The 12,706-nt window shown below is 53.9% G+C and overlaps 1 protein-coding gene across 1 annotated transcript in view; it reads right to left on the reverse strand.

Moving 5' to 3' along the window:
- Positions 1-350: 350 nt before the first annotated feature.
- Positions 351-12,706, reverse strand: part of LOC139174319 (uncharacterized) — a 15,582-nt gene continuing 3,226 nt past the window's right edge. Inside the window, exons 2-9 of the mRNA XM_070764616.1 lie at positions 8,744-9,056; positions 8,238-8,575; positions 7,811-8,164; positions 6,884-7,595; positions 6,510-6,814; positions 5,874-5,909; positions 4,971-4,979; positions 351-781 (exon numbers count right to left, since the gene is read on the reverse strand). Coding sequence (XP_070620717.1) covers positions 351-781; positions 4,971-4,979; positions 5,874-5,909; positions 6,510-6,814; positions 6,884-7,595; positions 7,811-8,164; positions 8,238-8,575; positions 8,744-9,056 — 2,498 coding nt within the window. The remainder of the gene's footprint in view (positions 782-4,970; positions 4,980-5,873; positions 5,910-6,509; positions 6,815-6,883; positions 7,596-7,810; positions 8,165-8,237; positions 8,576-8,743; positions 9,057-12,706) is intronic.

The raw sequence follows: 12,706 nt of genomic DNA on the forward strand, positions 1-12,706 counted from the left end.
CTTTAAGGCTTAAGGCGGCAAGGAAGAGCACGCGCCTCCCATACACCCGGCGCAAGGCTGCCTCCCACACAATGCGCCAGAGAGAGAAACCCAGGGGGAATGGCAGGAAACTGGCCGGGACTTCGTGCCACTCTCAAATTTCCTGGGAGATGTTTCCAGGCTCGGGTTCTTAAGGAGAAAATGGTTCTTAAGAAGAAGCCAAAAAACCTTGAACGCCTGGTTCTTATCTAGAAAAGTTCTTAAGTAGATGCATTCTCAGGTAGAGGCACCACTGTATAAGTCTTCAGTTTTATGGCTTTTGCGTGAACGTGCATGATGTTTTCCAAAGAGTGAGATTTCACAGATTGTTTTTACATCGTCCTTTCCCGGGTCGGTTGCTTACCCTCCTCTATTGGGGGCAGTTCCTGTGACACCACTGCCTGCACCTTTCGTCCCTCGCGGTGCGGCTCCTCAATGCGGTGCGGCGCCTCCACGTACTGCAGATCCTCCACGTGCTGCGGCGCCTCCACGTACTGCAGATCCTCCGCGTGCTGCGGCGCCTCCACGTACTGCAGATCCTCCGCGTGCTGCGGCGCCTCCACGTACTGCAGATCCTCCGCGTGCTGCGGCGCCTCCACGTACTGCAGATCCTCCGCGTGCTGCGGCCCCTCCACGTACTGCAGATCCTCCGCGTGCTGCGGCACCTCCACGTACTGCAGATCCTCCGCGTGCTGCGGCACCTCCACGTACTGCAGATCCTCCGCGTGCTGCGGCGCCTCCACGGGGAGGAACTGTTGGTTTCCTTAGAGAGACACACACACACAAAATGAACATGGCTCTGAACACTAAGTTGCAATGGAGCCATCTTGGCCCTTAGTTTTAAACTAGATTTAGATTTAATTGGATTTATATGCCGCCCCTCTCCGGGGACTCACCGGGGTGGCTCACAGCATGTACAGAAAAACAAGAAACAATAATAACAATCCAACTAATACATTAAAAAACAATCTTTAAAATTCTAAATAAAAAAACTATCAATATCATTTGTTCAACAATCAAACTAAAGCGTCCATTGGTCAGGGGGGAAGATCTAGGGAACCCCAGGCCTGGTGGCAAAGATGAGTTTTTAAACTCTTTCAGAAGACGAGGAGGGTGGGGGCAGTACGAATCTCTGGGGGGGGGTTATTTAAGAGGGCCGGGGCCGCCACAGAGAAGGCTCTTCCCCTAGGCCCCGTCAGATGACATTGTTTGGTCGACGGGACCTGGACGGGTCCCAACTCTGTGGGACCTGGGATGTATGCGAAAGAAGGCAGTCCCGTAAGTAGCTAGTGACATCACCATTGCCGAGAGGATATTCATGGGAGCGCCTTTTTAGGTCTCCACCAAGGGGGTGGGGCTAATAACAGGCATTCACCCCTCCAGGCAGCAGCATTCAAGTCTTGAACACAGGCTTGTTGTTAACCTCCCACCCAGCATCCTAAACATGTAAGCTACCATGCTCTTTATGATCCATGCTATTTGGTGTAAGCAAGATTATTCAATGACTATGGAATTGGATAACAACTTACTTTGCTCGTGCTTTAGGTGCTGGTCCTGGTGCTGTAGGTGGAGGTCGTGCTACTGCCGCCGTGCTGACAGCCCGGGAAGATGGAAGAATACTACTGAAGAATCAGAAAAACAAGAAGCGTGAAAATTCCTTTGAATGATGCTGTTCAATGTGTTGTATTTTGCTTTCCTGTGCTTGCATCTAAGGAACATTGGGAACGGAATAACTGCCGCCACTTTGCCATGGCCAACTCACCATAGGACAATGCTTCTCAAATATTGGGGTTTTTAATCACCAACTTATTAACAATATTACCCCTTGAACAGGTGTGCTCACTTATCTTATGAGATGCCTGCTCAACTGTTCCCTTCTTGCCACAAGCCTGCGCGCACGGGCCTCCTCTGATTCTGATGACTCACTAATTGGAGCACTGACTTGTGGGTTCGTTGTACCCATCTCCCTATCTGTTTCCTCTCCCCACTGTCTGTCCCTAGCTGTGAGCCAACTTCTTTGTCCGAGTCTGCTGGCAACAAAACAGGTCTCTGAAAAACCAAGGATTCCCATAAACCAACATCAAAATTCCCCGCTGCAGGAGCTGCCCCAGAGTCAACCACAACAGGGCATAGGATGTGTGTCCTACCTGATGCTTGTACCGGTACCTCTGCCGTATTCCTCGGCATTGTGTCCAGGGTGGGACACAAACGTCTAGAAGAATACATCTTGTGAATTCAATCAAATGTCTCAAACTTATGAGACATTTTCTTTTAGAATGGGCTACCCCGGACACAACGCTGGACACTGAAGGGCTGCACTTATCTTTCCCTACCAGATCGGTCCCAGAGGCCAGCGCGGGCCTGTGCATGGGTGGTGGCAGGTACACGCACCCCCATGTGAGATTTGCTTCCGTGCATGTGTAGTAGCAAAGGAATCGGTGAAATTGATAAAATCTCGCGTGAGGATGTTCGCACGTCTGAGATTTGGGCAATTTTGGGCGATTTCTTCCGCGCTTGTGCAGAAGCAAAGAAAGTCCGAACATCATCAAACTCTCACATATCTCCTGGCACGAGATTTTGGTGTTTTATCTGATTTCTTTCCTTCTGCGCATGAGCGGGAGCAAAATCTTGAAGGGGGTGCATGGGGGCACATGGGAACGCGGTGCGGACATAAAAATGTGCACGCATTGCGAGACCCCATTTGGAGTACTGTGTTCAGTTCTGGAGACCTCACCTACAAAAAGATATTGACAAAATTGAACGGGTCCAAAGACGGGCTACAAAAATGGTGGAAGGTCTGAAGCATAAAACGTATCAGGAAAGACTTCATGGACTCAATCTGTATAGTCTGGAGGACAGAAGGAAAAGGGGGGACATGATCGAAACATTTAAATATGTTAAAGGGTTAAATAAGGTTCAGGAGGGAAGTGTTTTTAATAGGAAAGTGAACACAAGAACAAGGGGACACAATCTGAAGTTAGTTGGGGGAATGATCAAAGGCAACATGAGAAAATATTATTTCACTAAAAGAGTAGTAGATCCTTGGAACAAACTTCCAGCAGACGTGGTTGGTAAATCCACAATAACTGAATTTAAACATGCCTGGGATAAACATATATCCATTGTAAGATAAAATACAGGAAATAGTATAAGGGCAGACTAGATGGACCATGAGGTCTTTTTCTGCCGTCAGTCTTCTATGTTTCTATGTTTCTATGTTTCCTCTACCGGATCAGCGATCCCAGGCATATCAGGGGAAGCCTGATACCGACACTGAGTAATGTGACAGAGGTACCAATACAAGTGTCAGGTAGGACGCACATCTCGCAGTGGGGCACAAACCATGAAAGAGGCTCCGTCAGTGGAAGGGATGTTAGATGGCTTCAGATTCCTGGAATAGAACAGAAGGGGGCCACCATCAAGCAGGCTCACGCCAAACTCCCACCACCACCATGAAGGACACGTAGAATTTCCTTTCATCAGAACGGTGGTTAAACAAATATATGGTTAGCTACAGAAGCCGTTTTGCTAAAAAAAAAAAACCCCACCTCTTAAAACCGTCATAAAATGGCAGGTGCTGTTTTGCTGAGCCACAGAAGTTTAATTGTGTGACCATGGCTGACCTTGACCATTGGGACATCTAATCCAGCTAGCCCGCAACATCTGAAAGATTAGATCCGATTAACAGAGTTGGAAGGGACCTTGTAGGTCATCTAGTCCAGGAGTAGGCAAAGTTGGCTCTTCTATGACATGTGGACTTCAACTCCCAGAATCCCTGAGCTAGCATGATTGGCTCAGGAATTGTGGGAGTTGAAGTCCTCAAGTCATAGAAGAGCCAACTTTGCCCACCTCTGATCTAGTCCAATCCCCCTTCTCATTCCTTATTTCCAGGTTGAATCTCTCCTTGGTCAATTTCCACCCATTATTCCTCGTCTGGCCTTTGGGTGCTTTGGAAAATAGCTCGATCCCCTCCTTTCTGTGGCAACCCTTCAAATTTTGGAAGACTGCTATCCTATCTCCCCTGGTCAGGCGGGCCGGGCGACGAGACGCACGTCGGCGGAGAGTTGGGTGCGTGTGAAATGAGTGTATGAGCTGAGGTGACCGGTCACTGGGACTCATTTAAAATAAATGCAAAATATTTTAATGGTTGACATTCACATTTCGCCCTGCCCCTCCTTTTCCATCCTTCCTTTAATTATTCTATTCCACCACTTCTTTCATAGCTGTGTAACCCTTGACCCCAGTGCGTTGTCCCGCAGCGGGTTGACGGTGGTGAGTTGGCTGTAGAAAATTGTCATCGACCCAGTAATGATGGCCCCTTCATGGCTTGTGGACTTCAACTCCCAGAATTCCCAGGTCAGCATGTAGATGTTTCAAATACAGTGGTACCTCTACTTAAGAATGCCTCTACTGAAGAACTTTTCTAGATAAGAACCGGGTGTTCAAGATTTTTTTTGCCTCTTCTCAAGAACCATTTTCTACTTAAGAACCTGAGCCTGGAAAAATTTCCCAGGAAATTTGAGAGCAGCACGAAGGCCCAGCCAGTTTCCTGCCATTCCCCCTGGGTTTCTCTCTCTGGCGCAATGTATGGGAGGCAGCCTCACATCAAGTGTAAGAGAGTCGCATGCTCCTTCTCACCGCCTTAGAGTCCTTCTTTTTTTTTTTAAGACTTAACGTTTTGGATTTTTTTGATTCTCCTTCTTCTGTCGGCAGCAACTGTCCTTCTCCTCTTCTTCTTCCTCCTCCTCCCACCCAAATTCCAAGCTTTTATTTCTTTCCTAATGGGTTTGCATGCATTATTTGCTTTTACATTGATTCCTACAGGAAAAATTGCTTCTACTTACAAACTTTTCTACTTAAGAACCTAGTCACTGAATGAATTAAGTTCTTAAGTAGAGGTACCACTGTACCTTTTTTTTTTTTTACTTTAATTAATAGAGTCTAAATATTACCTTCGAGAACTGGCCAGCCGAAAAGCAGTTAGGGTTATAATCATTGAGACCACAAAAAATGAAGCCAGTGCAATTCCCACGATGCCTGGGGTAGTAAGCCGTCTTTGTGTCCTGCCAGTTAGACCTTCAACAGAACAGAATATATGTAACTCAGGGTTGAACTTTGGAGTTCTTGGTGCTTGGTTCTTTCCTTATCCAACTACTGGTGGGTAACATTTTCAGGGCTAGAAGGAGTGGGGTTTCATTTCCATTTATATTCAATAGTCTGCTCTAACAGTATTGGTCAGAGTGTGATTTCTTTTTTATTCATTTTCATTTGTAGGGGAAATCATGGACATTTGTGTTATAAAGATTGGAAGTCACATCTTTACTTTTCCCTTCCTTCCTTCCTTCCTTCCTTCCTTCCTTCCTTTCTTTCTCTGTAACGTTTCTGCCACTTTTCTTATCTTTTTCTATGTTCTCTTTATGTACCTATTCTAATGTTTAATTATGAAAAATATTTCAATAAAAGCACACACATATGAAATTAATCTGGGTATGCCCTTCCATCCTTCCTTCCTTCCTTCCTTCCTTCCTCCCTCCCTCCCTCCTTCATTCCTTCCCTCTCCCTAGCACCACATTGGCAATGCCTTCACATGGATAAAACACCTGGTAAAGTGCATCTACAAAGCCAGCTGATTTGCACATCCAAAGGATGCCAACTGGACTTTTTCAATCCTACTATAAACAACCCTGTAGTGCAGTGTTTCCCAACCTTGACAACTTGAAGATATCTGGACTTCAACTCTCAGCATTCGCTGGCTGGGGAATTCTGGGAGTTGAAGTCCAAATATCATCAAGTTACCAAGGTTGGGAAACACTGCTTAGTGAACCAGATCTATGTGTTGCTCGGTTTTATCCTACAGAGAGAGAGGGAGGGAGGGAGGGAAGGAAGGAGAGAGAGAGAAGAAGAAGAGGAAGAGGAGGAGGAGGAAGAGGAAGGGAGAAAAGGAGAGGGAGAGGGGGGGAGATGGGGAGGGAGAGAGAGATTGAGATTACCATGGAGACGGAGGTATACTTTCCCCACTCTCTTCTCTTCGTTCTTCACCATCACCACTTTGTATAAGTCGTCGTCCTCAGCTTTCAGATTTTGGATGTGCAGGGAACAATCGGAGTTAATAAATTCCCGTCCCGTGGAGCCCTCTTTGAAGGCCAGATTAGACAGAGGGGGTGGATTATAAATCATGATTTGTTTTGGATCGTCATCACCCCCTCTAAACCAGCTGCAGGAGCTGAGGGTGTGGGTGTCTCCAGAGGGGGTGATAGTGACATGCCCTCCTATTCTGGGTATCTTGGGGTCCAGTGCAATACTAGAATCCATGAGAACGCCAGGAGGGAGAAGGGAAGGGAAAGGAAGGGGAGAAGGTGAATAGGAAGTGGGATGAGGAGAAGGGGAGGGAGGGGAATGAGGTTTAGGGAGAGTGGGAGAAGGAGTAGGGGGAGTAGGGAGTGAAGGGGATGGAGGAGTGGGAGTGGGATGAGGTTTAGGGGGAGTAGGGAGTGAAGGGGATGGAGGGGGAGGAGGGGGAGGAGGGGGAGGAGGGGGAGGAGGGGGAGGGGGAGGAGGGGGAGGGGGAGGAGGTTTAGGGGGAGGAGGGAGTGAAGGGGATGGAGGGGGAGGAGGGGGAGGAGGTTTAGGGGGAGGAGGGAGTGAAGGGGATGGAGGGGGAGGAGGGGGAGGGGGAGGAGGTTTAGGGGGAGGAGGGGGAGGAGGTTTAGGGGGAGGAGGGAGTGAAGGGGATGGAGGGGGAGGAGGGGGAGGAGGGGGAGGGGGAGGAGGGGGAGGGGGAGGAGGTTTAGGGGGAGTAGGGAGTGAAGGGGATGGAGGAGTGGGAGTGGGATGAGGTTTAGGGGGAGTAGGGAATGAAGGGGATGGAGGGGGAGGAGGGGGAGGGGGAGGGGGGAGTGAAGGGGATGGAGGGGGAGGAGGGGGAGGGGGAGGGGGTTTAGGGGTAGGAGGGGGAGGGGGAGGAGGTTTAGGGGGAGGAGGGAGTGAAGGGGATAGAGGGGGAGGAGGGGGAGGAGGAGGGGGAGGAGGGAGTGAAGGGGATGGAGGGGGAGGGGGATGAGATTTAGGGGGAGTAGGGAGTGAAGGGGATGGAGGGGGAGGGAGGGGAGGAGGGGGAGGGGGATGAGGTTTAGGGGAAGGGGGTGGAGAAGGGGGAGGGGGTGGAGGAGGGGGTGGAGGAGGGGGTGGAGGAGGGGGTGGAGGAGGAGGAGGACGAGTGAGAAGTGGAATGAGAGGAGGGCGAGGAGGAGGGTGAGGAGGAGGGGGAGGAGGTTTAAGGGAAGGGGGTGGAGGAGGGGGAGGGGGTCGAGGAGGGGGTGGAGTGAGAAGAGGTTTAGGGAAACGTGGAGGAAAGAGAGTGGGTGGAGGAGGAGGGGGAGAATGAGGGGTAGGAGGAGGGGGTGGAGGAGAAGGAGGATGTGGAGTGAGACGAGGTTTAGGGGAAGGCAGAAGAGGGGTAGGAGGAGGGAGAGGGGGTGGAAGAGGAGGGGGAGGGGGTGGAGGAGCACGGGGAGGAGGTTTAGAGGAAGGGGGTGGAGGAGGGGGTGGAGGGGGAGAAGGAGGAGGAGGACGTGGAGTGAGATGAGGTTTAGGAGAAGGGGGAGGGGGTGGAAAAGGATGGGGAGGGGGTTTAGAGGAAGGGGTTGGAGGAGGGGTTGGAGAAGGAGGAGGACGTGGAGTGAGATGAGGTTTTGGGGAAGGCAGAGGAGGGGGAGGAGGGGGAGGAGGGGGAGGAGGTTTAGGGAAATGGGTTGGAGGAGGGGGAGGAGGACGTGGAGTGAGACGAGGTTTAGGGGAGGAGGAGGGGGAGGGGGTGGAGGAGGAGGAGGTTTAGGGAAATGGGGTGGAGGAGGGAGAGGAGGGGGAGGGGGACCTGGAGTGAGACGAGGTTTAGAGGAAGGTGGGGGAATGGGAGGGGGTGGAGGAGGAGCAGGAGGAGGTTTAGGGGAAGGGGGTGGAGGAAGGTGAGGAGGAGGTGGAGGAGGAGGACGACGTGGAGTGAGAGGAGGTTTAGGGGAAGGCGGAAGAGTGGGAGGGGGTGGATGGGGAGGAGGTTTAGGGAAATGGGGGGGAGGAGGAGGAGGAGGACGTGGAGTGAGACGAGGTTTAGGGGAAGGAGGAGGGGGATGCGGAGGGGGTGGAGGAGGTGGAGTTAGGCGAGGTTTAGGGGAAGGCGGAAGAGGAGGAGGGGGTGGAGGGGGAGGGAGGTTTGGGGAAATGGGGTGGAGGAGGGGGAGGAGGAAGAGGAGGATGTGGAGTGAGACGAGGTTTAGGGGAAGGAGGAGGGGGATGGGGAGGGGGTGGAGGAGGGGGTGGAAGTGGAGGAGGATGTGGTGTTAGACGAGGTTTAGGGGAAGGAAGAGGGGAAGGGGGTGGAGGGGGAGGAGGTTTAGGGAAATGGGGTGGAGGAGGGAGAGGAGGGGGAGGGGGACCTGGAGTGAGACGAGGTTTAGAGGAAGGTGGAGGAATGGGAGGGGGAGGGTGTGGAGGAGGAGCAGGAGGAGGTTTAGGGGAAGGGGGTGGAGGAAGGTGAGGAGGTGGTGGAGGAGGAGGAGGACGTGGAGTGAGAGGAGGTTTAGGAGAAGGCAGAGGAGGGCGAGAAGGAGGTGGAGGGGTTGGAGGAGGATGGAGAGGAGGTTTAGGGGAAGGGGGCGGAGGAGTGGGAGGAGGGGTTGGAGGTGTAGGAGGATGTGGAGTTAGACGAGGTTTAGGGGAAGGCAGAAGAGGAGGAGGGGGTGGAGGTTTAGGGAAATGGGGTGGAGGAGGGAGAGGAGGAGGAGGACGTGGAGTGAGACGAGGTTTAGGGGAAGGAGGAGGGGGCTGGGGAGGGGGTGGAGGAGGTGGAGGAGGAGGTAGAGGAGGAGGTGGAGTTAGGCGAGGTTTAGGGGAAGGCGGAAGAGGAGGAGGGGGTGGAGGGGGAGGAGGTTTAGGGAAATGGGGTGGAGGAGGGGGAGGAGGAGGAGGAGGACGTGGAGTGAGACGAGGTTTAGGGGAAGGTGGAGGAGTGGGAGGGGGTGAAGGATGAGGGGGAGGAGGTTTAGGGAAATGGGTTGGAGGAGGGGGAGGAGGACGTGCAGTGAGACGAGGTTTAGGGGATGGCGGAAGAGGGGGAGGGGGTGGAAGGAGAGGAGGTTTAGGGAAATGGGGTGGAGGAGTTGGTGGAGGAGGAGAAGGACGTGGTGTGAGATGAGGTTTAGGGGAAGGCAGAGGAGGAGGTGGAGGGGGTGGAAGGGGAGGGGGAGGGGGTGGAGGAGGGGGTGGAGAAGGAGGAGGACGTGGAGTGAGATGAGGTTTAGGGGAAGGTGGAGGAGGAGGAGGGGGTGGAGGTGGAGGAGGTGGAGGAGGGGGTGGAGGGGGAGGAGGTTTAGGGAAATGGGTTGGAGGAGGGGGAGGAGGACGTGGAGTGAGACGAGGTTTAGGGGAAGGAGGAGGGGGATGGGGAGGGGGTGGAGGAGGGGGAGGAGGGGGAGGAGGGGGAGGAGGATGTGGTGTTAGACGAGGTTTAGGGGAAGGCAGAAGAGGAGGAGGGGGTGGAGGTTTAGGGAAATGGGGTGGAGGAGGGAGAGGAGGAGGAGGAGGACGTGGAGTGAGACGAGGTTTAGGGGAAGGAGGAGGGGGATGGGGAGGGGGTGGAGGAGGTGGAGGAGGAGGTGGAGGTGGAGGAGGAGGTGGAGTTAGGCGAGGTTTAGGGGAAGGCGGAAGAGGAGGAGGGGATGGAGGGGGAGGGGAGGAGGTTTAGGGAAATGGGGTGGAGGAGGGGGAGGAGGAGGAGGAGGACGTGGAGTGAGAGGAGGTTTAGGGGAAGGAGGAGGTGGAGGTGGAGGAGGAGGTGGAGTTAGGCGAGGTTTAGGGGAAGGCGGAAGAGGAGGAGGGGGTGGAGGGGGAGGAGGTTTAGGGAAATGAGGGGGAGGAGGAGGAGGACGTGGAGTGAGACGAGGTTTAGGGGAAGGAGGAGGGGGATGCGGAGGGGGTGGAGGAGGTGGAGGAGGACGTGGAGTGAGACGAGGTTTAGGGGAAGGAGGAGGGGGAGGGGGAGGGGGTGGAGGAGGTGGAGGAGGAGGTGGAGGTGGAGGAGGATGTGGTGTTAGACGAGGTTTAGGGGAAGGAAGAGGGGGAGGGGGTGGAGGGGGAGGAGGTTTAGGGAAATGGGGTGGAGGAGGGAGAGGAGGGGGAGGGGGACCTGGAGTGAGACGAGGTTTAAAGGAAGGTGGAGGAATGGGAGGGGGAGGGTGTGGAGGAGGAGCAGGAGGAGGTTTAGGGGAAGGGGGTGGAGGAAGGTGAGGAGGTGGTGGAGGAGGAGGAGGACGTGGAGTGAGAGGAGGTTTAGGAGAAGGCAGAGGAGGGCGAGAAGGAGGTGGAGGGGTTGGAGGAGGATGGAGAGGACGTTTAGGGGAAGGGGGTGGAGGAGTGGGAGGAGGGGTTGGAGGTGTAGGAGGATGTGGAGTTAGACGAGGTTTAGGGGAAGGCAGAAGAGGAGGAGGGGGTGGAGGTTTAGGGAAATGGGGTGGAGGAGGGAGAGGAGGAGGAGGAGGAGGACGTGGAGTGAGACGAGGTTTAGGGGAAGGAGGAGGGGGATGGGGAGGGGGTGGAGGAGGTGGAGGAGGAGGTGGAGGTGGAGGAGGAGGTGGAGTTAGGCGAGGTTTAGGGGAAGGCGGAAGAGGAGGAGGGGGAGGAGGGGGAGGAGGTTTAGGGAAATGAGGGGGAGGAGGGGGAGGAGGAGGAGGATGTGGAGTGAGACGAGGTTTAGGGGAAGGAGGAGGGGGATGCGGAGGGGGTGGAGGAGGTGGAGGAGGATGTGGAGTTAGGCGAGGTTTAGGGGAAGGTAGAAGAGGAGGAGGGGGTGGAGGGGGAGGAGGTTTAGGGAAATGGGGTGGAGGAGGGGGAGGAGGAGGGGGACCTGGAGTGAGATGAGGTTTAGCGGAAGGTGGATGAGTGGGAGGGTGACGGGGTGGAGGAGGAGCAGGAGAATGTTTAGGGGAAGGGGGTGGAGGAAGGTGAGGAGGGGGTCGAGGAGGAGGAGGACGTGGAGGTTTAGGGGAAGGCAGAGGAGGGGGAGGAAGAGGCAGAGAGGGTGGAGCAGGAGGGGGAGGGGGTGGAGGAGGAGAGGGAGGAGGTTTAGGGTAATGGGGTGGAGTAGGGGGAGGAGGGGGAGGAGTTAGATGAGGTTTAGGGGAAGGTGGAGGAGGGGGAGAGAGAGGAGGGGGAGGAGGTTTAGGGAAATGGGGTGGAGGAGGAGGAGGAGGAGGGGAGCCTGGAGTGAGACGAGGTTTAGGGGAAGGGGGAGGGGGATGTGGAGGGGGTGGAGGAGGTGGAGGAGGACGTGGAGTGAGACGAGGTTTAGGGGAAGGTGGAGGGAGATGGGGAGGGGGTGGAGGAGGTGGAGGAGGGGGTGGAGGAGGATGTGGAGTTAAACGAGGTTTAGGGGAAGGCGGAAGAGGAGGAGGGGGTGGAGGGGGCGGAGGTTTAGGGAAATGGGGTGGAGGAGGAGAAGGAGGAGGGGAGCCTGGAGTGAGATGAGGTTTAGGGGAAGGGGGAGGAGGGGGAGGGGGAGGAGGGGGAGGGGGAGGAGGGGGAGGGGGAGGAGGAGGGGGAGGAGGTTTAGGGGAAGGGGGTGGAGGAGGGGCAGGAGGGGTTGGAGGTGGAGGAGGATTTGGAGTGAGACGAGGTTTAGAGGAAGGGGGTGGAGGGGGAGGGGGAGGGGGTGGAGGAGGAGGGGGAGGGGGTTTATGGGGAGGGGGTGGAGGAGGAGGAGGACGTGGAGTGAGACGTGGTTTAGAGGAAGGGGGTGGAGGGGGAGGGGGAGGGGGTGGAGGAGGAGGGGGAGGGGGTTTAGGGGGAGGGGGTGGAGGAGGAGGAGGACGTGGAGTGAGACGTGGTTTATGGGAAGGTGGAGGAGGGCGAGGGGGAGGGGGTGGAGGAGGGGGATGAGGTTTAAGGGTAGTGGGTGGAGGAGGAGGGGGAGGAGGAGGAGTTGTAGTAGTATATGTTTCAGGGGTAGTGGGAAAAGTTAGAATAAAAGTTTTGTTGTAAAGTATAGGAGGAGCTTCAACCCAGTGGAGGCAAGAACTCAAGAGATATGCTGCATGGAAAGAAAAGAAAATGAAATATTTAGTTCAGCAAGAATTGGCAAATAACAGTAATTTGTGCAGTTTGACAATCAAGCTAAAGGAATATCTTCCATGTTCCACAGTCATAGCTGAACCACTAATTATAATCTTTGAAAAATCATTCAGGACCATTTCATTACCAAAATTATGGTCCCTAGCCACGGTCATCCCCATCTTCAAAGAAGGAGATCCCCGTCTTGTTGAAAACTCCAGAACAATCTCTCTTTGCTGCGTCACATGCAAAGTCATAGAATCTGTCATAAACCAATCAATTACCCTTCACCTAGAAACTAACATACTCTCTGACAAACAATTTGGTTTCAGGAAAAAATTATCTTGTAACCTGCAACTCCTTCCCTGCAGAAACATATGGACAACAAACACATCTCAATCAGGGCAAATCAATAGACGCAATTTACACTGGCTTTTGTAAAGCCTTTGACTCAGTGGTTCATGATAAACTACTTCTAAAACTGAAATCTTACGTCATCTCAGGATCCCTACATGACCGGATAACTGCGTTCCTATCAAACAGACAAGTGGTCAAAATAGGGAGCGCCCTATCTAATCCTGTTCCTGTT

This window comes from Erythrolamprus reginae, chromosome 11 (assembly GCF_031021105.1).
Source record: "Erythrolamprus reginae isolate rEryReg1 chromosome 11, rEryReg1.hap1, whole genome shotgun sequence".
Taxonomy (NCBI): domain Eukaryota; kingdom Metazoa; phylum Chordata; class Lepidosauria; order Squamata; family Dipsadidae; genus Erythrolamprus; species Erythrolamprus reginae.